The 26,161-nt window shown below is 40.6% G+C and overlaps 1 protein-coding gene and 1 long non-coding RNA gene across 7 annotated transcripts in view; one reads left to right on the top strand and one right to left on the bottom strand.

Annotated features, from left to right (window-relative positions):
• Positions 1-5,678, top strand: part of CIA30 (complex I intermediate-associated protein 30) — a 54,598-nt gene extending 48,920 nt beyond the window's left edge. For all 6 annotated transcript variants that reach the window (XM_053801451.2, XM_053801448.2, XM_053801450.2 and 3 more), the window contains 2 exons: positions 685-870; positions 4,964-5,678. In XM_053801451.2, the coding sequence (XP_053657426.1) occupies positions 685-870; positions 4,964-5,188 (411 nt within the window). In that variant the 3' untranslated portion in view covers positions 5,189-5,678. The remainder of the gene's footprint in view (positions 1-684; positions 871-4,963) is intronic.
• LOC138853561 (uncharacterized) overlaps positions 1-26,161 on the bottom strand; it is a 184,968-nt gene that overhangs the window by 15,304 nt on the left and 143,503 nt on the right. The gene's annotated exons all lie outside the window — the stretch shown is intronic.

Genomic DNA, 26,161 nt, shown 5'->3' with positions numbered 1-26,161 from the left:
CTTGGACATACAGCAGGCATGTGTGAGTGTGTTAGATAGGAGTGAGTGGAAACAAATGGTTTTTGGGACCTGATGAGCTATTGGAGTGTGTGAAGGGATTCATGGAAACCAGTTAGCTGGACTTGAGTTCTGGAGGTGAGAAGTACAATACTAAAGGAGGAGTTTGGGATATTCGTTGTTCGGAGGGACATCTGAAACTGTCGTATCTGCGTACTCTGGCGAGACAATGATAGCGTGAATGATGGTGATAGTGTTTCTTTTTCTGATCACCCTGCCTTGGTGGAAGACATTCAGTATGTTAAAAAAAGAGTACATGTTATTCTTTGGTCTTTCAGTACTTCTGATTCATATGTACATTTACTGTATTTTGTTTCATATTTGCTATACCATACTCTATTACTCAAATTTGATAGATATTGTGTTACTGTCAAGATTAGTAAGGTGTGGCAAAGTTTTTTAAGTAAAAAATAATATGCTGTCTCTTGTTTGTTTGTGAGATAACAGAAATCTATCAAACCCTGTACGTAGTTCATTTTGATTTAATATATTCTCTTTCTTACTACCCTTCTCTCTTCCTTTTCTTGAATCAACCCTGATTACTTCCCATTTACCATGTGCTGTATGACCCCTACAAGGTTACTGCTGCTCTGTGATTGTAATGTTAGTATCTTTCCTTGTTTACAGAAATCCTTCAAAAGAGAAACTTACTTGGACTGGTCGCTTTACACCCACTTGGAGTTGCGGGTGCGAGGGGATGGCAGGTCTTACATTATCAATATTTCTACTGCTGGCTATTTTGACATAATGTGGAATGACATTTATACGTATGCATTATATACTCGGGGAGGACCTCACTGGCAGGTCACTAGGGTAAGTTGGAAAGTACAAGATGTAAACATATTTATGTACTCATTTATACTCTTTACAGCACAGCCTCTGTCTGTGTGTGCATATACTATACTCCACTGCAAAACATCATTGCAAATAACTCATAACACTAAGCTTCCACATTTGGACACATTAAACTAAATGAAATATGTTTTACAAATCAAGCAGAATCAAGCTTGAGCAAGCACACATATAGAGTAACCCCTCATATCTTGAGCAGATCTTTCATCTTTGCGTATGTTCACACAAGTCCAATCTTCTCTCAAGAGAGTCCACATTTCCCACATATACACACAGCTCCTTGGATGCACTTGTACAACTTTGATGTACAAGCTGTCACTCTTCAGTTTCTATATATGCCACAAGAGTCTGTACAAGTTCATCACTACATACTCTTGTCTGCATTGTTTGACCTGTTTGACCAGGCCATGGGAAAACCTGGGTAGCCACAGCCACTCAAGAGGGAGAGGTTTTTTAGTGCCAGGAAGGAAAAAAAACTGGCAGGAAATGGCAGAAATCGTACGCCAAATCTAGTCATTTCTGGAGCGAAACCACAGTCGATGGCCTCCACTCCAAACCAATAGATACAGATACTAGTGCTGGAAAAAAAAGTACCCTCCAGTACCACCAATACCACCAGTCTGATGACATTCTTCTTTGCAAATATACAGGGTCTAAAGCCAGCAACGAACAACAAAATACCTTTCATCCGTGGACTGCTTGCAGAGGCAAATGCAGTGCTCGCGGCTTTCACAGAAACCCACATAAAGGATCACTTGGGCAACGAAATATGGATCCCAGGTTACAACCTATACAGATGCGACAGAGTGAGCAGGCAAAAGGGGGGGGGGGGGTTGGCCTGTATATCACAGAGTCACTTATTTGCATAGAACTGCTTAATGCCTCAAATGATGTAGTGGAAGTTTTAGCAGTAAAGATCGAGAACCAAAACCTAGTCATTGTGGTAGTCTACAAGCCTCCGGATGCAACGTCCCAGCAATTCCAGGAACAACTGTTAAAAATTGACCACTCTGGAAAATCTTCCAGCTCCTGCTTCCAACATCTTGCTCATGGGGGATTTCAACTTATGGCACCTAAAATGGAGGAATATAGCAAATAATGTTGCAGTGATAACACCAGGAGGCAGCTCTGACGAGAACTCACACACACAAGCTTTTAAATCTCTGCACAAAATTCAACTTAAACCAACAAATAATAGAGCCTACTAGACTGGAGAATACACTAGACCTCATCTTCACTAACAATGATGATCTGATACGAAATGTCACCATATCAAAAACAATATACTCAGATCACAACATAATCGAGGTTCAGACATGTATGCGTGGAGCCCCAAACCGACAAAATGAGATTAGTCGCAAGGGAACCTTCACCAAATTCAACTTCAATAACAAGAACATAAAGTGGGACCAAGTAAACCAAGTCCTAAACGATATAAGCTGGGAAGATAGACTAAGCAACACAGACCCCAACTTATGCCTAGAACAGATTAACTCTGTGGCACTCGATGTATGCTCAAGGCTTATTCCTTTAAGAAAAAGGAGGAGTAGATGTAAAATAGAAAGAGACAGGCGCTCCCTTTACAGGCGATGGAAAAGAATAACAGAGCGGCTAAAAGAGGCCAATACAGTGGACCCCCACCTTATGATATTAATCCGTTCCAGAGAGCTCATCGTATGCCGAAATTATCGTAAGGTGAATTAATTTTCCCCATAAGAAATAATGGAAATCAAACTAATCCGTTCCTGACACCCCGACGTATGAAAAAAAAATTTTACCACATGAAATATTAATTTTAATACACACAAACTGACACTTACCTTTATTGAAGATCTGGTGATGATTGATGGGATGGGAGGAGGGGAGAGTGTGGAAGTTGTTAATGCTTAGAAGGGGAATCCCCTTCCATTAGGACTTTAGGTAGCACGTCCTTTTCCGGAGTTACTTCCCTTCTTCTTTTAATGCCACTAGGACCAGCTTGAGAGTCACTGGACCTCTGTCGCACAACATATCTGTCCATAGAGGCCTGTACCTCCCATTCCTTTATGATTTGTCTAAAGTGGTTCACAACATTGTCATTATAATAGTCACCAGCACGGCTTGCAATAGCTGTGTGAGGGTGATTTTCATCCATGAAGGTTTGCACTTCAAGCCACTTTGCACACATTTCCTTAATCTTTGAAGTAGGCAACTTCTTCAATTTCTCTCTCCCCTCCTCCGAAGCAGTTTCCTCAGGTCTGGCCTCTTGCTGTTGAAGATGATCTTGCAGCTCATCAGTGGCTAGTTCTTCATTGTCCTCCTCCACCAACTCTTCCACATCCTCCCCACTAACCTCCAACCCCCAAGGACTTACCCAATGTCACAATTGATTCCACAACTGGCATAGGCTTCTCAGGGTTAGCCTCAAATCCTTCAAAATCCCACTTCAAAACCAGGGAATTCACTTTCACTGACACTTTCATCACTGTTTGAGCTATCACTTGGGAACAAAAGACCTCCAATCCACCGAGGAGGGAGAACTTCTTACCGCGAGGCATGGTGAAAATGGACTACCAAGATGGCGTTCCCACAATGCACTGCTGAGTCCCAGATTTTTTTCACAGGGTGCACACCCACCACTGAGACCCATTCTCTCTCATGTAGGCCTACCAGCCCTCTCCCGCTTGATTTGAAGCCTCTAGAATTTATGCATATAGATACGTCAAACACTGTATCTCCCATGACGTATATATACGACCGCGACAGTCAAGGGGTTAAATTCACTCACGAATTTTTCAGCCGCACGTTTGTCTGAACTTGCAGCCTCACAATGCCTTACAACACTGTGTATGCCACTATGCTTCTTAAATCTGTCAAACCAGCAGCCTCTGCTGGCCTTAAATTTACTAGCATCACTCGTTCCAGGTATTTTCTTTGCAAGATATGCATGCAACTGCCTTGCCTTTTCACAAATGATCGTCTCCGAAACGCTATCTCCCACTAACTGTTTATCGTTGATACACACCAGCAACAACTTCTGAACATCTTTGAGTGTTTGTGATCTATTTCTTGTTAACATATCTACACCTTTCACAACATCAGCTTCCTTGATTTCTTTTTTCTTCACCAGGATAGAAGTGATTGTTGATTTGTTTTTGCCATACGTCCTGGCAAGCTCCACCTCACGCACACCACTCTCATATTTTTGTACAATTTCTTTCTTCAATTTAATGGTGTTTCTCACTTTCTTTACTAGGAGCTTTCTTTGTGTAAATGGTTAATTATGTAGCAGTCGCACTCAATCAACAGGCACCAAACACAATGAATTATTTTGTGAAATGTTTGAATGAGCATGGAGGGTAATGTTCACTCGAGGATAAACAAAGCCACACTGACTCACGGCAGCCCTACAGGTCTGGTACGCCGGGCGAAACTCTGGGCACAGTGCGAAACTTGAGACAAAATTTAGCCAAGAAAAGCACTCGAAACTCGAAGCAGCTGAAGCTTGAGGCTGCCGAAACTTGGGGTTCCACTGTACAGGCAAATTGAGTTATGAGCTAGGTCACAAAACGGATTAAACTCGTAAGTCGAGGTTCCACTGTATCTGTTTTTTTCAGCATGTTTAAACGCTACAGATAATAATTTTACAAACATTATGTAGTTCTTCATTCCCAGGAGTGAAGTTTGAGCCTTGTAAGATAATTTCCCAGTTTTGTAGAAACCATAATCCATCATTCTCCTTATCACTTCACTATCAGTTCCTTAAAACAGTTTCCAGACTTTTTTAACATGATCCACAATTTAAAATAACATTTGCCTGATGATTCAAATGATATTGGTACCTACCTAGCACCACAACAAATTGCCTTAGATTTATAGAATATTAAAGAAAATATTTGAATTTTTTTTAAATGCAATCACTCAATTTCTTCCTTGAGTTTTAATATCCCTGCCCTAGAAGATTGAATTGATGAGTGAGAGTGAGCAAGTGAGTGAGTAGGTGATAACTAGTGGATAGCCTTACAATTGCATCACTTATTTAAGAAATTAAATTTCCCTTTCTTTCTCTTTGCAGATACCATTCTCCAAATTCTTTTTAAACAGTAAAGGTCGTGTACAAGATAAGCAAGTATCCATCCCCCGCGACCATGTAGTTTCTGTGGGGATATCAGCAGGAGATCGTATTAATGCACCATTTAGATTAGAAGTAGACTACATAGGTGTTTATTGGGATCCCAGTCACTTGGAGACATTTGCCTATGAGATGTATAAAGTTCCAAAATTTACAGCTGGGCACTAACCTTGAAAAACTGTTTATTTTTTCACTTTATGTAAATATTTTTTGTAGCTATTTATAACTAATTTACTTAATTTTATATGAATTTTGAAAATGTTAATTCGAGAAAAAAAAAAAGTAACATGAATTCCTTGTTCTCACTTTCATGAACTCAATATTTTACACAGTTAAGAGAATCTGTAAAGATAGTAACATGAATAGATTTTATAAATCATTCAGTTTCAGAGTAAAGGCATATTGGTTTACAGTAGATCAATACATGTTAATGCAGATGATCTAGAACAGTATTTCTTACATGCTGGGTTATTACCTGGGGAATAAAGTTTTTGAAGGTGTACAGTTCATTCATCCCAAGGGGCATCTAAAGAAAGTACTCAAGGTCTGACATTCTTAGGTCTAAAGGCTAATAAAATTAAAGCCTTGAAGGTGAATATTACTAGAACCTTGAATTGATATATGTTGTGCAAAATGGAAATAAAATTGTTCCAGATTCCAGATTTTTTTATTCCTACAGGTATTACTGGCATGATGGGGTGAAAATTTGGCAGAGAAATTTATTTTTTATTTTTATTACAGTGGACCCCCGCATAACGATCACCTCCAAATGCGACCAATTATGTAAGTGTATTTATGTAAGTGCGTTTGCACGTGTATGTTTGGGGGTCTGAAATGGACTAATCTACTTCACAATATTCCTTATGGGAATAAATTCGGTCAGTACTGGCACCTGAACATACTTCTGGAGTGAAAAAATGTCGTTAACCGGGGGTCCACTGTATTTTTTTATTAACACACTGGCTGATTCCCACCAAGGAAGGGTGACCCAAAAAAGAAAAACTTTCACCATCATTCACTCCATCACTGTCTTGCCAGAAGGGTGCTTTACACTACAGTTTAAACTGCAACATTAACACCCCTCCTTCAGAGTGCAGGCACTGTACTTCCCATCTCCAGGACTCAAGTCCGGCCTGCCGGTTTCCCTGAACCCCTTCATAAATGTTACTTTGCTCACACTCCAACAGCACGTCAAGTATTAAAAACCATTTGTCTCCATTCACTCCTATCAAACACGCTCACGCATGCCCGCTGGAAGTCCAAGCCCCTCACACACAAAACCTCCTTTACCCCCTCCCTCCAACCTTTCCTAGGCCGACCCCTACCCCGCCTTCCTTCCACTATAGACTGATGCACTCTTAAAGTCATTCTGTTTTGCTCCATTCTCTCTACATGTCCAAACCACCTCAACAACCCTTCCTCAGCCCTCTGGACAACAGTTTTGGCAATCCTGCACCTCCTCCTAACTTCCAAACTATGAATTCTCTGCATTATATTCACACCACACATTGCCCTCAGACATGACATCTCCACTGCCTCCAGCCTTCTCCTCGCTGCAACATTCATCATCCAAGCTTCACACCCATACAGGAGCGTTGGTAAAACTATACTCTCATACATTCCCCTCTTTGCTTCCAAGGACAAAGTTCTTTCTCTCCACAGACTCCTAAGAGCACCACTCACCCTTTTCCCCTCATCAATTCTATGATTCACCTCATCTTTCATAGACCCATCCGCTGACACGTCCACTCCCAAATATATGAATACATTCACCTCCTCCATACTCTCTCCCTCCAATCTGATATCCAATCTTTCATCACCTAATCTTTTTGTTATCCTCATAACCTTACTCTTTCCTGTATTCACTTTCAATTTTCTTCTTTTACATACCCTAAAAAATTCATCCACCAACCTCTGCAACTTCTCTTCAGAATCACCCAAGAGCACAGTGTCATCAGCAAAGAGCAACTGTGACAACCCCCACTTTATGTGTGATTCTTTATCTTTTAACTCCACACCTCTTGCTAAGACCCTCGCATTTACTTCTCTTAACAACCCCATCTATAAATATATTGAACAACCACGGTGACATCACACATCCTTGTCTAAGGCCTACTTTTACTGGGAAATAATCTCCCTCTTTCCTACATACTCTAACTTGAGCCTCACTATCCTCGTAAAAACTCTTCACTGCTTTCAGTAACCTACCTCCTATACCATACATCTGCAACATCTACCACATTGCCCCCTTATCCACCCCATCATACGCCTTTTCCAAATCCATAAATGCCACGAAAACCTCTTTAGCCATATCTAAATACTGTTCACTTATATGTTTCACTGTAAACACCTGGTCCACAAACTCCTTTCTTTCCTAAAGCCTCCTTGTTCATCTGCTATCCTATTCTCCGTCTTACTCTTAATTCTTTCAATAATAACTCTACCATACACTTTACCAAGTATACTCAACAGACTTATCCCCCTATAATTTTTGCACTTTCTTTTGTCCCCTTTGCCTTTATACAAAGGAACTATGCATGCTCTCTGCCAATTCCTAGGTACCTTACCCTCTTCCATACATTTATTAAATAATAGCACCAACCACTCCAAAACTATATCCCCACCTGCTTTTAACATTTCTATCTTTATCCCATCAATCCCAGCTGCCTTACCCCCTTTCATTTTACCTACTGCCTCACAAACTTCCCCCACACTCACAACTGGCTCTTCCTCACTTCTATAAGATGTTATTCCTCCTTGCCCTATACACGAAATCACAGCTTCCCTATCTTCATCAACATTCAACAATTCCTCAAAGTATTCCCTCCATCTTCCCAATACCTCTAACTCTCCATTTAATAACTCTCCTCTCCTATTTTTAACTGACAAATCCATTTGTTCTCTAGGCTTCCTTAACTTGTTAATCTCACTCCAAAACTTTTTCTTATTTTTCAACAAAATTTGTTGATAACATCTCACCCACTCTCTCATTTACTCTCTTTTTACATTGCTTCACCACTCTCTTAACCTCTCTCTTTTTCTCCATATACTCTTCCCTCCTTGCATCACTTCTACTTTGTAAAAACTTCTCATATGCTAACTTTTTCTCCCCTACTACTCTCTTTACATCATCATTCCACAAATTGCTCCTCTTCCCTCCCGCACCCACTTTCCTGTAACCACAAACTTCTGCTGAACACTCTAGCACTACATTTTTAAACCTACCCCATACCTCTTTGACCCCATTGCCTATGCTCTCATTAGCCCATCTATCCTCCAATAGTTGTTTATATCTTACCCTAACTGCCTCCTCTTTTAGTTTATAAACCTTCACCTCTCTCTTCCCTGATGCTTCTATTCTCCTTGTATCCCATCTACCTTTTACTCTCAGTGTAGCTACAACTAAAAAGTGATCTGATATATCTGTGGCCCCTCTATAAACATGTACATCCTGAAGTCTACTCAACAGTCTTTTATCTACCAATACATAATCCAACAAACTACTGTCATTTCACCCTACATCATATCTTGTATACTTATTTATCCTCTTTCTTAAAATATGTATTACCTATAACTAAACCCCTTTCTATACAAAGTTCAATCAAAGGGCTCCCATTATCATCTACATCTGGCACCCCAAACTTACCTACCACACCCTCTCTAAAAGTTTCTCCTACTTTAGCATTCAGGTCCCCTACCACAATTACTCTCTCACTTGGTTCAAAGGTTCCTATACATTCACTTAACATCTCCCAAAATCTCTCTCTCTCTCTCTCTACATTCCTCTCTTCTCCAGGTGCATACACGCTTATTATGACCCACTTCGTATCCAACCTTTACTTTAATCCACATAATCCTTGAATTTACACATTCATATTCTCTTTTCTCCTTCCATAACTGATCCTTCAACATTATTACTACCCCTTCCTTAGCTCTAACTCTCTCAGATTTAATCCCATTTATTTCTCCCCACCGAAACTCCCCTACCCCCTTCAGCTTTGTTTCACTTAGGGCCAGGACATCCAACTTCTTTTCATTCATAACATCAGCAATCATCTGTTTCTTGTCATCCGCACTACATCCACGCACATTCAAGCATCCCGGTTTTATAAAGTTTTTCTTCTTCTCTTTTTTAGTAAATGTTTACAGGAGAAGGGGTTACTAGACCATTGCTCCCGGCATTTTAGTCGCCTCATACAACACGCATGGCTTACGGAGGAAGGATTCTTTTCCACTTACCCATGGACAATAGAAGAAATTAAGAACAAGAGCTATTTAGAAAAAGGAGAAAAAACCTAGATGTATGTATATACGTACATATGTATATATGCATGTGCGTGTCTGTGAAATGTGACCAAACTGTAAGTAGGAGTAGCAAGATATCCCTGTTATCTAGCATGTTTATGAGACAGAAAAAGACACCAGCAATCCTACCATCATGTAAAACAGTTACAGGTTTCTGTTTCACAGTCATCTGGCAGGACGGTAGTACTTCCCTGGGTGGTTGCTGTCTACCAACCTAGTACCTATTTTTTATTTATTTATTTTGTTTATTTATTTTATGTCTTTGCAAACAGTACATTGAGATTTTGTATTTACAATAGTGGGTTGCAATGCAAAGAGAGCCTCTATTATGCCTAGGTATTATGGGCCAACTTAACATTATTGACTTACAGACTACTTAACACTAAGGATTATTTCATAGTTGTACAATAGGATAGTAATTATTTCATAATTGTACAGGAGAATATTAATTATAAAAGAATCAAAATTTGTATAATACAAAGATATATTTATATTCAAAAATGCTTTTTGTGAAAACAATGATTCAATTATATTCCTGTCAACAATGGATAAAAGGTTCAAAGTGATTGTTTCAGTTATGATTTGGGAGAACATAGGTGAGTAAATGTGTACTGAGTATTTAGCATTTAGTCTAGGGTGATTAAGTGGCTTTTGAGAAGAGTCTTAAATTGATTTTCAGACTGGGTTACTTTAATATCTTCTGGTAATGAATTCCGTATTTTGGGGCCCTTTATGTGCATAGAGTTTTTACACAGTGTGAGGTATATCAAAAAGAGATCTGTGTCTTGTGTTGTGGTCATGTGTCCTGTTTAAGTTGGTGAGGAGAAGTTTGAGTGGAGGGTTTATATTTGCGTGTATTGTTCTGTGTATGTAGTAGGCACATGAATAAGTATGGATGTTCTTAATGGTGAACAGATTCAGACTTCTGAAAATTGGTGGAGTATGCTGGCGGGAGTGGGAATTTGTTATCATTCTTACTGCTGCCTTTTGCTGGGTTATTAGGGGTTTTAGGTGATGGGATGTTGTTGATCCCCATGCACAAATTCCATATGTAAGATAAGGGTTTATGAGTGAATGGTACAGTGCCAGGAGAGCTGATTGTGGAACGTAGTTCCTTATCTTTGATAGTATGCCTACAGTCTTGGAGATTTTCTTGGTGATTTGTTGTACGTGTGTCCGGAACTTAAGGCTACTGTCAAAGTGGAGACCTAGGAATTTTCCCTCTGTGAATCTTGTGACTGATGATCCATTTAGTGTTATGTTAATTGGATCATTTGCAGCTTTGTTTCCAAACTGAATGAAATAGGTTTTATCAGTGTTCAGGGTAAGTTTGTTAGTCATCATCCAGGCAGATATTTTCTGTAGGCCCGGTGGCCTGGTGGCTAAAGCTCCCGTTTCACACACGGAGGGCCCGGGTTCGATTCCCGGCGGGTGGAAACATTTCGACACGTTTCCTTACACCTGTTGTCCTGTTCACCTAGCAGCAAATAGGTACCTGGGTGTTAGTCGACTGGTGTGGGTCGCATCCTGGGGGACAAGATTAAGGACCCCAATGGAAATAAGTTAGACAGTCCTCGATGACGCACTGACTTTCTTGGGTTATCCTGGGTGGCTAACCCTCCGGGGTTAAAAATCCGAACGAAATCTTATCTTATCTTATCTTCTGTAATTCAGCATTGACTGTGTTTGCTAGTATGACTGTGTTTGGGAGGGAAAAGACATATGTAGTGTCATCTGCAAATAATATGGGTTTGAGTAGCTGTGATGCATTCGGTAGATCATTGATGTAGATGAGAAAGAGGAGTGGTCCAAGGACTCTTCCTTGTGGGACTCCTACTGTGATTGGTTGTTTACCTGGAGTTTACCTGGAGAGAGTTCCGGGGGTCAACGCCCCCGCGGCCCGGTCTGAGACCAGGCCTCCTGGTGGATCAGAGCCTGATCAACCAGGCTGTTGCTGCTGGCTGCACGCAAACCAACATACGAGCCACAGCCCGGCTGATCCGGAACTGACTTTAGGTGCTTGTCCAGTGCCAGCTTGAAGACTGCCAGGGGTCTGTTGGTAATCCCCCTTATGTGTGCTGGGAGGCAGTTGAACAGTCTCGGGCCCCTGACACTTATTGTATGGTCTCTTAACGTGCTAGTGACACCCCTGCTTTTCATTGGGGGGATGGTGCATCGTCTGCCAAGTCTTTTGCTTTCGTAGTGGGTGATTTTCGTGTGCAAGTTCGGTACTAGTCCCTCTAGGATTTTCCAGGTGTATATAATCATGTATCTCTCCCTCCTGCGTTCCAGGGAATACAGGTTTAGGAACCTCAAGCGCTCCCAATAATTGAGGTGTTTTATCTCCGTTATGCGCGCCGTGAAAGTTCTCTGTACATTTTCTAGGTCGGCAATTTCACCTGCCTTGAAAGGTGCTGTTAGTGTGCAGCAATATTCCAGCCTAGATAGAACAAGTGACCTGAAGAGTGTCATCATGGGCTTGGCCTCCCTAGTTTTGAAGGTTCTCATTATCCATCCTGTCATTTTTCTAGCAGATGCGATTGATACAATGTTATGGTCCTTGAAGGTGAGATCCTCCGACATGATCACTCCCAGGTCTTTGACGTTGGTGTTTCGCTCTATTTTGTGGCCAGAATTTGTTTTGTACTCTGATGAAGATTTAATTTCCTCATGTTTACCATATCTGAGTAATTGAAATTTCTCATCGTTGAACTTCATATTGTTTTCTGCAGCCCACTGAAAGATTTGGTTGATGTCTGCCTGGAGCTTTGCAGTGTCTGCAATGGAAGACACTGTCATGCAGATTCGGGTGTCATCTGCAAAGGAAGACACGGTGCTGTGGCTGACATCCTTGTCTATGTCGGATATAAGGATGAGGAACAAGATGGGAGCGAGTACTGTGCCTTGTGGAACAGAGCTTTTCACCGTAGCTGCCTCGGACTTTACTCTGTTGACGACTACTCTCTGTGTTCTGTTAGTGAGGAAATTATAGATCCATCGACCGACTTTTCCTGTTATTCCTTTAGCACGCATTTTGTGCGCTATTACGCCATGGTCACACTTGTCGAAGGCTTTTGCAAAGTCTGTATATATTACATCTGCATTCTTTTTGTCTTCTAGTGCATTTAGGACCTTGTCGTAGTGGTCCAATAGTTGAGACAGACAGGAGCGACCTGTTCTAAACCCATGTTGCCCTGGGTTGTGTAACTGATGGGTTTCTAGATGCGTGGTGATCTTGCTTCTTAGGACCCTTTCAAAGATTTTTATGATATGGGATGTTAGTGCTATTGGTCTGTAGTTCTTTGCTGTTGCTTTACTGCCCCCTTTGTGGAGTGGGGCTATGTCTGTTGTTTTTAGTAACTGTGGGACGACCCCCGTGTCCATGCTCCCTCTCCATAGGATGGAAAAGGCTCGTGATAGGGGCTTCTTGCAGTTCTTGATGAACACAGAGTTCCATGAGTCTGGCCCTGGGGCAGAGTGCATGGGCATGTCATTTATCGCCTGTTCGAAGTCATTTGGCGTCAGGATAACATCGGATAGGCTTGTGTTAATCAAATTTTGTGGCTCTCTCATAAAAAATTAATTTTGATCTTCGACTCTCAGTCTGGTTAGCGGCTTGCTAAAAACTGAGTCATATTGGGACTTGAGTAGCTCACTCATTTCCTTGTTGTCATCTGTGTAGGACCCATCTTGGTTGGGTGGAAGAGTTTGCATCATTTGCATACACATATTGAGTTTGGTTACTAAGGTATGATTTTAGGTAGTTTAGGGAGTGGCCTCTGATACCATAGTGCATTAATTTGGAATACAGCAGTTCATGGTCGACTGTATTGAAAGCTTTACGTAAATCAATGAAAATGCCCAGCAGGACTTCTTTCTTTTCAAGTGTGGTATATATTAGTTCTAGCATGTGTATGATAGCATCATTTGTGCTTTTATTATTCCTGAATCCAAACTGACAAGGGTTTACTATGTTGTGTGAAACGAGGTAGGAATAGATCCGTCTATGAATTAATTTTTCAAAGATTTTAAAGAGCAGTGGTAAGTTAGATATTGGTCTATAGTTATTCAATTCTGCTTGGTCACCTCCTTTATGGATTGGAGTGACCCTCGCTATTTTGAGGATTGTTGGGAAGGTAGATGATTCAATGGATTTGTTAAAGAGCGTTGCAATAATTGGTGACAATACTTGAGAAGCTTTTTTGTACATAAAAGCAGGCAAGTTGTTTATGTCTCATGCCTTGTTTTTAAGGGTGTTTATGATGAGTGTAACTTCAATGTGGTTGGTTGGAGCTAGGAATAGTGTATTTAGGTAGGTACCTATGAGGTAGTCTGATGGATGGGTGTGTGTGCTTGGTATTTTGTTTGCTAGATTTTTTCCTATGGTGGAGAAGAAAACATTGAGTCTGTTTGCTGTTTCAGTTGGAGTGAGTAGGGGTTCATCTGAATTTGTTAGTTTGATTGTTTTGTTTTTTTGGATAACTTTTTAGTTCCAAGAATTTCAGATAGAGCTTTCCAGGGTTTTTTCATATCACCTTATGTTATGTAATCTATTTTCATAATACAATTTTTTTGACCTTATCAGGCTGGTAAGTGCTGACGAGTAACTTTTCAACTGTTCTCTAGTTATTTGACCCATTCTATACTGTTTTTCATATTTGTGCTTTGTGTTAATGGATTTGAAGATGCTTGGTGTTAGCCAGGGATTATTCAGTCTCTTTGCTGTGATCTGTTTAGTTTTTCTGGGGCAATGTCTGTTATAGAGGCATTGGGCTTTTTTTAGAAAATTATTTATACATTCATTCATATCTGTATATGTTTCAAGCTCATTTTGCCAATCGATGTTATTCATAGCTGCTATAAAGTTGTTAACTGCTGTCTCGTTATATAGTCTGAAGGTTACTTTAGTAATGTCTTGTGGCAGTTTGCCCAGATTAGTTATGAGAAAGGTTGGGTAGTGGTCTGTAGTGTTGTCTGTGATTATGCCTGATTTTAAAGGGGATATGGTGTTTGTCCAGATGTGGTCTATTAAGGAGATGCTTGTCTCGGGGATTCTTGTAGGTTTAGATATTGCTGGTAGCAACAGGCAGTTACTCATTGTGTTTGTGAATTCGGTTACTTGTGGGTCCTGGTCGTGTAGTATGTTTATGTTGAAATCTCCTGTTAGTAGTAGGTGGTCTTTATTCATGTGTGCATCAGTAATCAAGTTTCCTAGTTTTTCACTAAAGTGATAAATGTTTGACTGTGGTACTCTGTAGATGTTTATAACTGTGAGAGGTTTTTGCAGGTCTTTTGATTTAAATTTGGCTATGATATATTCTCCATGTTCGTCCTTTGTGCAAGATGTATTGATACATTCGAGTTGATTTGAATAGTATATAGCTGTTCCTCCCCCTTGCTGGCCTGTTCTACAGTTGTGTATGGCCATGTAGCCAGGAATGATATAGAAATCTATAATATCAGGCTTAAGCCAGGTTTCTGTGAGTGTGATGATTGATATATTGGAATGAAAGGAACTGAGTAATGCTGTGAGGTCATCATAATGTTTGCTCACGGATCTGACATTGTAGTTTAAGATGGTAATGTCTTTGCTTGGTCTGCTGTGTAGTAATTACAGTTACTGGTTGATTCGTGTAATTCATTTTGTAAAAAGTTTACATCAGGATCTATTCCTGTAATCATAGGATGAGAGTAATTTTACAAACTAGATTTTCTGAATAAAATGATATAAGATTTATATTGAATCTACAACTAGACTTATGACTAAGACTCCGTGATTAATCTAAAACTTGTAAAAATTTGAAAGAAAAAGGGATTATTACAGAATAGATAATTCAGTTATACACTTAAGCATCTAATAGCACCTTAATTATTTTATCAAGTGAGTTTATGAACTACAGTAGATATTTACAGCTAAAATAAAGGAGCTAATGAATATAATAATAAAAGAATGTATTAAAAGCAAAATCAGTAGCACCTGAGGTAGTCTATAGCACCTGGAGTATTTTAATGGCAAAATAGTGAACTTATTACACTTTAGCCCCTGAGAATAGCACTTTGATTATTTTAACAACTGTGAATATATGAACTGAGGTAGTTATATAAAGCTAAAATAAGGGAGAAAATATATAAGGGACTAAATTAAGTAATGGTAAACGAAGTTCAATGGACAGATAGTCACTATGATATAATATAATGGCAAAATAGTGAACTTATTACACTTTAGCACCTGAGAATAGCACCTTGATTATTTTAACAATTGTGAATATATGAACTAAGGTAGTTATATAAAGCTAAAATAAAGGAGAAAATATACTATAAGGGACTAAATTAAGTAATGGTGAACAAAGTTCAATGGACAGATAGTCACTATGATATAATATTGATTTGGGAGTAAGATCTGATTTGTAATGTATAATAAGTTGAGCAATTAATTGCACTATAAAAAGTAGAGAAATATGAGGTAGCTGGTACTAGCTAGCAAAAGATAGTTTTGGGACTCGCACAATAATGTAATTGGAATATAAACTAATTGCACACACAATAAAAGGGACTAAAAAAAGCAGTGGTAAACAGAATTAAATGGACAGGTAGCAACCATGAATAACATTAATTTGGAGTAAGATTTGCATCGTCTGCAGAGTCTTGCTTTCGTAGTGAGTGATTTTCATGTGCAAGTTTGGTACTAGTCCCTCTAGGATTTTCCAGGTGTATATAATCATGTATCTCTCCCGCCTGCATTCCAGGGAGTACAGGTTCAGGAACTTCAAGTGCTCCCAGTAACTGAGGTGTTTTATCTCTGTTACACATACCGTGAAGGTTCTCTGTACATTTTCCAGGTCAGCAGTTTCATTATCCATCCTGTCATTTTTCTAGCAGATGCGATTGATACAATGTTATGGTCCTTGAAGGTGAGATCCTCCGACATGATCACTCCCAGGTCTTTGACGTTGGTTTTTCACTATTTTGTGGCTGGAATTTTTGTCCTCTGATGAAGTTTAATTTCCTCATGTTTACCATATCGGAGTAATTGAAATTTCTCATCGTTGAACTTCATATTGTTTTCTGCAGCCCACTGAAAGATTTGGTTGATGTCCGCCTGGAGCCTTGCAGTGTCTGCAATGGAAGACACTGTCATGCTCATTCGGGTGTCATCTGCAAAGGAAGACACGGTGCTGTGGCTGACATCCTTGTCCATGTCAGATATGAGGATGAGAAACAAGATGGGAGCGAGTACTGTGCTTTGCGGAACAGAGCTTTTCACCGTAGCCGCCTCAGACTTTACTCTATTGACTACTACTCTTTGTGTTCTGTTAGTGAGGAAATTATGGATCCATCTACCAACTTTAACTGTTATTCCTTTAGCACACATTTTGTGCGCTATTACGCCATGGTCACACTTGTCGAAGGCTTTGCAAAGTCTGTATATATTACATCTGCATTCTTTTTGTCTTCTAGTGCATCTAGGACCTTGTGGTAGTGATTCAGTAGTTGGGACAGACAGGAGCAACTTGCTCTAAACCCATGTTGCCCTGGGTTGTGTAATTGATGGGTATCTAGATGGGTGGCAATCTTGCTTCTTAGGACCCTTTCAAAGATTTTTATGTGGAATGTTAGTGCTTTCGGTCTGTAGTTCTTTGCTATTGCTTTACTGCCCCCTTTGTGGAGTGGGGCTGTCTGTTGTTTTTAGGCCTTTGAGGGTCTAGAGGCCCTCTCCCAAACTCGTTGTCAGGGTCGAAAATTTAAAAAAAAACAAATTATTTTTTCTTATGAAATGATAGAGAATCTTTTTTCCAATCATAATGGCAATAAAAGTATGAAATTTGATGAAAAACTTACGGAATTATGCTCTTGCGAAGTTAGTGGTCTCAAAGTTGGCGATTTTGCCTACTTTGGCCCCTATTTTCAGCCAATTCCAATGTTGCAGTTCACTAAAATCATAGCTATTTCCCTTGAACTCCATTTGTTCTATCGATTGAGTATAAGAATCCACCCATTTACCAAGTTCAACTACCCTATAAAGTGGTCAGAAATTGGCAATTTGGGCAATTTCACACAAATTTCAAAAGATGCCAATTTCAAAATAGGGTTCAGAATAAACAAGACAGACATACATGAAACTAAAATAACATTTTATCTGTAAAGTAAAAGGATGCAAGTGCAACTAATGTGACATTTTATTGTGGCAACGTTTCGCTCTCCAGGACCTTTGTCAGGCCGTTACAAACAGCACATGGACACAGAGGGTATATATAGGCTTGTAACGGCTTGACAAAGCTCCTGGAGAGCGAAATGTTGCCACAATAAAATGTCACATTAGTTGCACTTGTGTCCTTTTACTTTACATCTCTCTCTCTCTCTCTCTCAACACATCGGCCATATTCCACCAAGGCGGGGTGGCCCAAAAGGAAAAACGAAAGTTTCTCCTTTTACATTTAGTAACATATACAGGAGAAGGGGTTACTAGCCCCATGCTCCTGGCATTTTAGTCGCCTCTTACAACATGCATGGCTTACGGAGGAAGAATTCTGTTCCACTTCCCCATGGAGGTAAGAGAAAATAAACGAACAAGAACTAGAAAGAAAATACATAGAAGAAAACCCAGAGGGGTGCATGTATATATGCTTGTACATGTATGTGAAGTGTGACCTAAGTGTAAGTAGAAGTAGCAAGACGTACCTGAAATCTTGCATGTGTATGAGACAGAATAAAAAGACACCAGCAATCCTACCATCATGGAATTTGTGCATGGGGATCAACAACATCCAACCACCTAAAACCCCTAATAACCCTGCAAAAGGCAGCAGTAAGAATGATAACAAATTCCCACTCCCACCAGCATACTCCACCAATTTTCAAGTCTGAATCTGCTTACCATTAAGAACATCTATACTTATTCATGTGCCTACTACATACACAGAACAATACACGCAAATATAAACCCCCCACTCAAATTTTTCCTCACCAACCTAAACAGGACACATGACCACAACACAAGACACAGATCTCTTTTTGATATACCTCGTGTCCATATCACACTGTAAAAACTCTATGCACATAAAGGTCCCCAAAATATGGAATTCATTACCAGAAGATATTAAAGTAACCCAGTCTGAAAATCAATTTAAGACTCTTCTCAAAAGCCACTTAATCACCCTAGACTAAATGCTAAATACTCAGTACACACTTACTCACCTATGTACTCCCACATCATAACTTCAATAATCACTTTGAACCTTTTATCCATTGTTGACAGGAATATAATTGAATCATTGTTTTTCACAAAAGCATTTTAGAATATAAATATGTATATCTTTGTATTATACAAATTTTGATTCATTTATAATTAATATTCTACCGTACAACTATGAAATAATTACTTTCCTACTGTACAACTACGATATACTACTCCTTAGTATTAACCCTTTGACTGTCGCGGTCGTATATGTACGTCATGGGAGATACCGTGTTTGACGTATCTATACGCATAAATTCTAGCGGCTTCAAATCGAGCGGGAGAGGGCTGGTAGGCCTACACGAGAGAGAATGGGTCTCAGTGGTCGGTGTGCACCCTGTGAAAAAAATCTGGGACTCAGCGGTGCATTGTGGGAACGCCATCTTGGTAGTCCATTTTCACCATGCCTCGCGGTAAGAAGTTCCTCACTCCTCGGCGGATTGGAGGTCTTTTGTTCCCAAGTGATAGCTCAAACAGTGATGATAGTGTCAGTGAAAGTGAATTCCATGGTTTTGAAGCGGGTGTGACCGAGAAAATTACCCAGGATAACATAATTAGTGATGAAAACCCAGATGACCCACAACCATCCACCTCTGGTGCTAGGCCGGCTCGTTCATATTCACCTGTACCAGGACGAAAGAGGAAACTATTTGCCCGTGTACAAGACTCAGATGTGAGCAGTGCAAGTGATAGTGATAGTGATTTCAAGGTTATTGAAAGCACTTCTAGTTGTGACAGTGAGGGTGAATATTCCCCAGTGAAACGGCAGTATGTACGACGTCGCATGCGGTCTGGTAGTGTGCCATATGCTCTTCCAAGAGGAAGGAGTACATCTCGGAGCACATCCCGTGGCCCTACACCACGTCCTGATAGTGAAGATGACGATATTGTTACGATGGGTATAAATGATGTGAGTGAGGCAGCAGGCGGTGGTGGTGATAGTGACGGTGCCATGAGTCATGTGACACCAGCAGCGGGCCACGCTAGTGCCCGCGCTGCTGACTCTGCACAACTACAACCTGCTTCGGCCGACCCCACACTCTCACAACCACAACCACAACCTGCACAACCACAACGACATTACAATATCCAGAACGCACCAGCTGACCGCATCTGGGATTGGCATCAAGATGACGAGTTTGTTCCCAATCCCCATGACTTTGATGAAGGACAAAGTGGAATACGGCCATCATGTACACTTGGGAACAATCCCACTGAACTGGAATGCTTTCAGTTGTTCTTCGATGAACCCCTGATGGACATTATTGTCAGGGAAAGCAATACATACTATGAGTACACCATGGCAAACACTATGCTTTCACCAAGATCACGCCTACACCAGTGGAAGGACACAACTGTGGCAGAGATGTATCTGTTCTTTGCCACAATAATGCTTATGCCACATGTGTATAAGCATAGTGTCAGCACATACTGGGCGACAGACCGCCTGATTTCAACCCCTGCTTTCAGTGACATTATACCAGTGAATAGATTTGTGTTACTGTTACGTATGTTACACTTTTCAGACAAAACCAGGCCTGACAGAAGCGACAGGTTATATAAGATCAGACGTGTGTTTATGTACCTGAAACAAAAGTGCTGTATGTATTTTTATCCCTTCAGGAAGCTTGTTATTGACGAGTCTTTGATTTTGTTCAAAGGAAGACTCTCATTCAAGCAGTATATACCAAGCAAGAGGAAACGCTTTGGTATAAAGTTATTTGTTCTGTGTGATTGCAAAACTGGTCTGGTTTTGGATATAATTGTGTACACTGGCGGTAAAACAATGGAAGATACCAGGAAGTTACTGGGTATCTCTGGTGATGTGGTTAGAACAATGATGGAGCCATATCTTGGTAAGGGGCATATTTTATATACTGACAACTGGTACACAAGCCCTATACTCAGTGATTTCTTGCGAGTGAACATGACAGATGTGTGTGGCACAGTGCGTAGAAGTCGTAAACATATGCCTAGGTTCGAAGCTGGCAGTCGTAGAGGTGAAGTGCAGGTGTTTGCTGCCAATGACATCATGGCATTTCGGTGGCATGACAAACGTGATGTCACACTGCTGACATCAGTTCACCGACACGAAATGGTAGAGACTGGCAAGCAGAATAGAGAGACCAAAGAACCTATTGTAAAACCTGCAGCTGTGATGGATTACAACCTCAATATGCGCTTAGTGGACAAATGTGACATGCAGATTGGGTTTGCTGACTGTGTTCGCAAGAGTTATAAGTGGTACATAAAACTGTTTTTCCATCTTCTTGACATTTCCATGCTGAATGCTTATAATATGTATAAGTTGAAGACCAAGAACAAACCCAAATATGGTGAATTTTGTTTGTCAGTCATCAGACAAATAATATTCAAGTACCAAGAAACAACACCTGCAATAGACCAGCGCCCACGAAATTATCAACACATGTCCTCTCGTCTGAGGCCTGGTGATCACTACCCCATACCACTGCCTGCTACTACTGCCAAGAAAAATGCTCAGAAGAGGTGTTTTGTCTGTGGACATACCACAAAACGCCAACAAAAACGCAGAGACACACGTTTTATGTGTGAGGAGTGTAAGACACCATTGTGCTTATACCCATGTTTCAAAGAATTCCACAAGCTGCAGCACTTCTAATAAAGTGTCCAGTGATTGTACATATGTATATATATTATAAAGCAATCGTAATAAACATTTGTTTACATTGTTTGTTTGTGTAAACAAGTTTTAGCAACATTATAATGATACGAGTGTTTTTGCTATAATTGTGTTACATTCAACGAGTGTATATTTGAACATTGCACAATAATTTGGTCTCACAGGCCACAAAAGTTATGTGAAAAAATAAAATAGTGAAAAAAACAAGAAACCATCGAATACAAGTAAATAAAAGTTTACCGGGTGAGCGGCAGTCGCCGCTGTTGCCGCCAGCAGATCAATTTCAGCAAACTTCAGGACTCTATATCTCGGTAAGTACTGATGGGAAAAATTTTTTTTTGGGACTAAAACAATCAGAAAAATAATCTTAACATTTTCATAAGAAAAAATAATTTTTTTTTTTTCGAATATTTTGCGACACCAGAAACAACTTCAGGATTTGGCCCTTCGACAGTCAAAGGGTTAAGTAGAATGTAAGTCAATAATGTTAAGTTGGCCCATAATGCCAAGGCATAATAGAGGCTCTCTTTGCATTGCAACCCACTATTGTATATACAGTTTCAATGTACTGTTTGCAAAGACATTAAATAAATAAGTAAATAAATAAATAAAATAAATATAAAACAATTACAGGCTTTCGTTTTACACTCGCTTGGCAGGACGGTAGTGCCTCCCTGGGCGGTTGCTGTCTACCATCCTACTCCCTAGGTTTTACTTTACATATTGTCGGTAATTCTACCAACTTTATTACAACATTTTATCTGTTCATTAGTCACGTCTCAAGGCCCCTCTTACATTACTTTTGCTTTCCATTTTGAATTTTTATTCTCACAGAAAAGAGAAAGTTTTCTGTTATGTATACTACTGCATCATTGTTAAAACAGTATAAATGATATCAGCGCACTTATGAAAGAATATTAGACTCACCAGTTGACGTGTATTTGACACGTGACTTGATTTGTTTACTCTTGAATATCGGCAAAAATCGATCATTTAGCTACTTTGAGCTGAATTTCAAGGTACTTGTCATCGTGAAACCATTCGAAATCATCTCTAATTCTGTAATATATCTTCCATTCTATCTAATGAGACCAAGGAAACGAGAATACAACCATAAATACCATACGAAAATTCACTAGAAAGTCGCTGTTTTAAACCAAAAGCACAGTCAAAGTTTTTTTTCTCTCATTATGCATAGCATGCTTCAGGATTTTTTTTATACTGCGCACACTGACCACACAGACCCATTCTTTCATATGTAGGCCCGCCAGCTTTCTTCCACCAGATTTGAAGGTGCTAGAATTTAGGCGTACAGGTACGCCCTCAAAGGGTTAGTAACTGTGGGACGACCCCAGTGTCCATGCTTCCTCTCCATAGGATGGTAAAAGGACGTGATAGGGGCTTCTTGCAGTTCTTGATGAACACAAAGTTCCATGAGTCTGGCCCTGGGGCAGAGTGCATGGGCATGTCATTTATTGACTGTTCGAAGTCATTTGGCATCAGGATAACATTAGATAGGCTTGTGTTTACCAAATTCTGTGGCTCTCTCATAAAAAATTCATTTAGATCTTCGACTCTCAGTCTGGTTAGCGGCTTGCTAAAAACTGAGCCATATTGGGACTTGAGTAGCTCACTCATTTCCTTGCTGTCATCTGTGTAGGACCCATCTTGTTTAAGTAGGGGCCCAATACTGGATATTGTTCTCGACTTTGATTTGGCATAAGAAAAGAAATACTTTGGGTTTCTTTCGATTTCATTTATGGCTTAGTTCTTCCCACGATTCCTTTAGCTTTAGTTCGATGTTTGTTATTTCTCTGACCAATGTCTCCCTGCGCAGATATATTGGCCTCTTTTAGCCACTCTGTTATTCTTGTCCGTCACCTGTAAAGGGAGCGCCTGTCTCTTTCTATTTTACATCTACTACTCCTTTTTCTTAAAGGAATGAGCCTTGAGCATACATCGAGTGCCACAGAGTTAATCTGTTCTAGGCATAAGTTGGGGTCTGTGTTGCTTAGTATATCTTCCCAGTTTATATCATTTAGGACTTGGTTTACTTGGTCCCACTTTATGTTCTTGTTATTGAAGTTGAATTTGGTGAAGGCTCCCTAGTGACTGATCTCATTTTGTCGGTCTGGGGCTTCGTGCATAACATGTCTGAACCTCGATTTTGTTGTGATCCGTGTATATTGTTTTTGATATGGCGATATTTCGTATCAGATCATCATTGTTAGTGAAGATGAGGTGGAGTGTATTCTCCAGTCTAGTAGGCTCTATTATTTGCTGGTTTAAGTTGAATTTTGTGCAGAGATTTAAAAGCACGTGTGTGTGTGAGTTCTCGTCTGAGCTGCCTTCTGGTGTTATCACTGCAACAACATTATCTGCTATATTCCTCCATTTTAGGTGCCTCAAGTTGAAATCCCCCAGGAGCAAGATGCTGGGGGCAGGAGCTGGAAGATTTTCCAGACAGTGGTCAATCTTCAACAGCTGTTCCTGGAATTGTTGGGACGTTGCATCCAGAGGCTTGTAGACTACCACAATGACTAGGTTTTGGTTCTCAATCTTTACTTTACCTGGACTGGACTTTACCTGGAGAGAGTTCCGGGGGTCAACGCCCCCGCGGCCCGGTCTGTGACCAGGCCTCCTGGTGGATCAGAGCCTGATCAACCAGGCTGTTACTGCTGGCTGCACGCAAACCAACATACGAGCCACAGCCCGGCTGATCAGGAACCGACTTTAGGTGCTTGTCCAGTGCCAGCTTGAAGACTGCCAGGGGTCTGTTGGTAACCCCCCTTATGTATGCTGGGAGGCAGTTGAACAGTCTCGGGCCCCTGACACTTATTGTATGGTCTCTTAACGTGCTAGTGACACCCCTGCTTTTCATTGGGGGGATCTTGCATTGTCTGCCAAGTCTTTTGCTTTCATGGTGAGTGATTTTCGTGCGCAAGTTCGGTACTAGTCCCTCTAGGATTTTCCAGGTGTATATAATCATGTACGTATCTCTCCCGCCTGCATTCCAGGGAATACAGGTTCAGGAACCTCAAGCGCTCTAAGTAACTGAGGTGTTTTATCTCCGTTATGCGCGCCGTGAAGGTTCTCTGTATATTTTCTAGGTCAGCAATTTCACCTGCCTTGAAAGGTGCTGTTAGTGTGCAGCAATATTCCAGCCTAGATAGAACAAGTGACCTGAAGAGTGTCATCATGGGCTTGGCATCCCTCGTTTTGAAGGTTCTCATTATCCATCCTGTCATTTTTCTAGCAGATGCGCTCGATACAATGTTATGGTCCTTGATAAAACTTCCACTACATCATTTGAGGCATTAAGCAGTTCTGTGCAAATAAGTGACTCTGCAATATACAGGCCAACCCTTTCCATTTGCCTGTTCACTCTGTCGCATCTGTATAGGTTGTAACCTGGGATCCACATTTCATTGTCCAAGTGATCCTTTATGTGGGTCTCTGTGAAAGCTGCGAACATTGCATTTGCCTCTGCAAGCAGTCCACGGATGAAAGGTATTTTGTTGTTCATTGCTGGCTTTAGACCCTGTATATTTGCAAAGAAGAATGTCATCGGATTGGTGATACTGGGGGGGGGACTTTTTTTTCCGGCACTAATATCTGTATCTGTGGTTCCACTCCAGAAATGACCGGATTTGGTGTACGATTTCTGCCATTTCCTGCCAGTTTTTTTCCTTCCTGGCATCAAAAATCCTCTCCCTCTTGAGTGGCTGTGGCTACCCAGGTTTTTCCATGGTCTGGATGTTTTGTATCTTTTTGTCCCCTTTAGATGGTGTGCCTGGCAATTTAAGTTATAGCACTGTCTTTCCTGTATGTAGAGGGACACATTTCAGGGTGAAAAAGCATACAGGAAGGGAGTTTGCATTTTCCTGTTGTCATATGGGCACGGCATTTTCTAGGGTGGTCAAAGTTGCACATCCCATCTGTTTTTCCAGATATCCCATGCCTGCAGTTACCAAGCGCATACTGTAATATGTGCACAGGCTTGGTTTCCGTTTGCCTTGGGTTTTTGTGACTGTATTCCCTGTTGGTGCATGTTTTCCTGTCTCATTCCTATCCTCACTAGTATTAACAACGGAGTTCTCACCAGTTGTTTCTGGTAATATATCCTCACTATTACTAGTGGAGTCCCCTTGTTTGCTATCTCCTGTGCTATTACTAGTTTGTAATACAGTGGAACCTCAAATTTTGAACGTATCGCTTATCGAATTCTTCAAAACTAGAACCCCTTTTTTTGAACCAACTTTGTCCCTATTATTGAACTCGCCCCTATTTTTGAACTGCTGGGTACCAGACCTGTCCGGCAGCCCGCTCTGTCCACGTCCCCACGCAGGCGCCATGACCCAGTCTGGTTGTTGATGCTTGAGTGAACACTAACCTGCGCTCTCATTCAAACATTTTACGATTACTTCATTGTGTTTAGTGCTTGTTGGACTATGAAATAAGCTACAATGGGCCCAAAGAAACTTGCTAGTGGTACCCCTGTGATAAAGAAAGTGAGAAACACCATAGATGTGAAGAAGGAAATAATACAGAAGTGGAATGATGTCCAAATGCTAGTGGAGAAGTACCACTCTGAGCAAGCTGAAACAAGCCATCTTTGCAACAAGTTCAGTGAACCATGTCCCATTTTAGGGAAATCTTAAAGAGGCACCAGAAACAGAGGACTGTGGACAGTTATTTTGTGAGACAGGGGTCCAGTGACTCTCAAGCTGGTCCTAGTGGCATTAAAAGACAGAGAAAGGAAGTAACCCCAGAGAGGGCTTTGATACCTGAAGTCCTCATGGAGGGGGATTCTCCTTCCAAACACTAACCCCAACTCCCTCTCTCCTCCTCCCTATCTTCCAGATGCCATCACCAATCTTCAATAAAGTTAAGTAAAATGTTATTTTATATGTTTATTTAAATTTATTAATACATAACT

Source organism: Cherax quadricarinatus, chromosome 3 (genome assembly GCF_038502225.1).
Source record: "Cherax quadricarinatus isolate ZL_2023a chromosome 3, ASM3850222v1, whole genome shotgun sequence".
Lineage (NCBI taxonomy): Eukaryota > Metazoa > Arthropoda > Malacostraca > Decapoda > Parastacidae > Cherax > Cherax quadricarinatus.
Note: the sequence above shows the minus strand (reverse complement) of the source record. Positions and strands in the feature narration are given on the sequence as shown.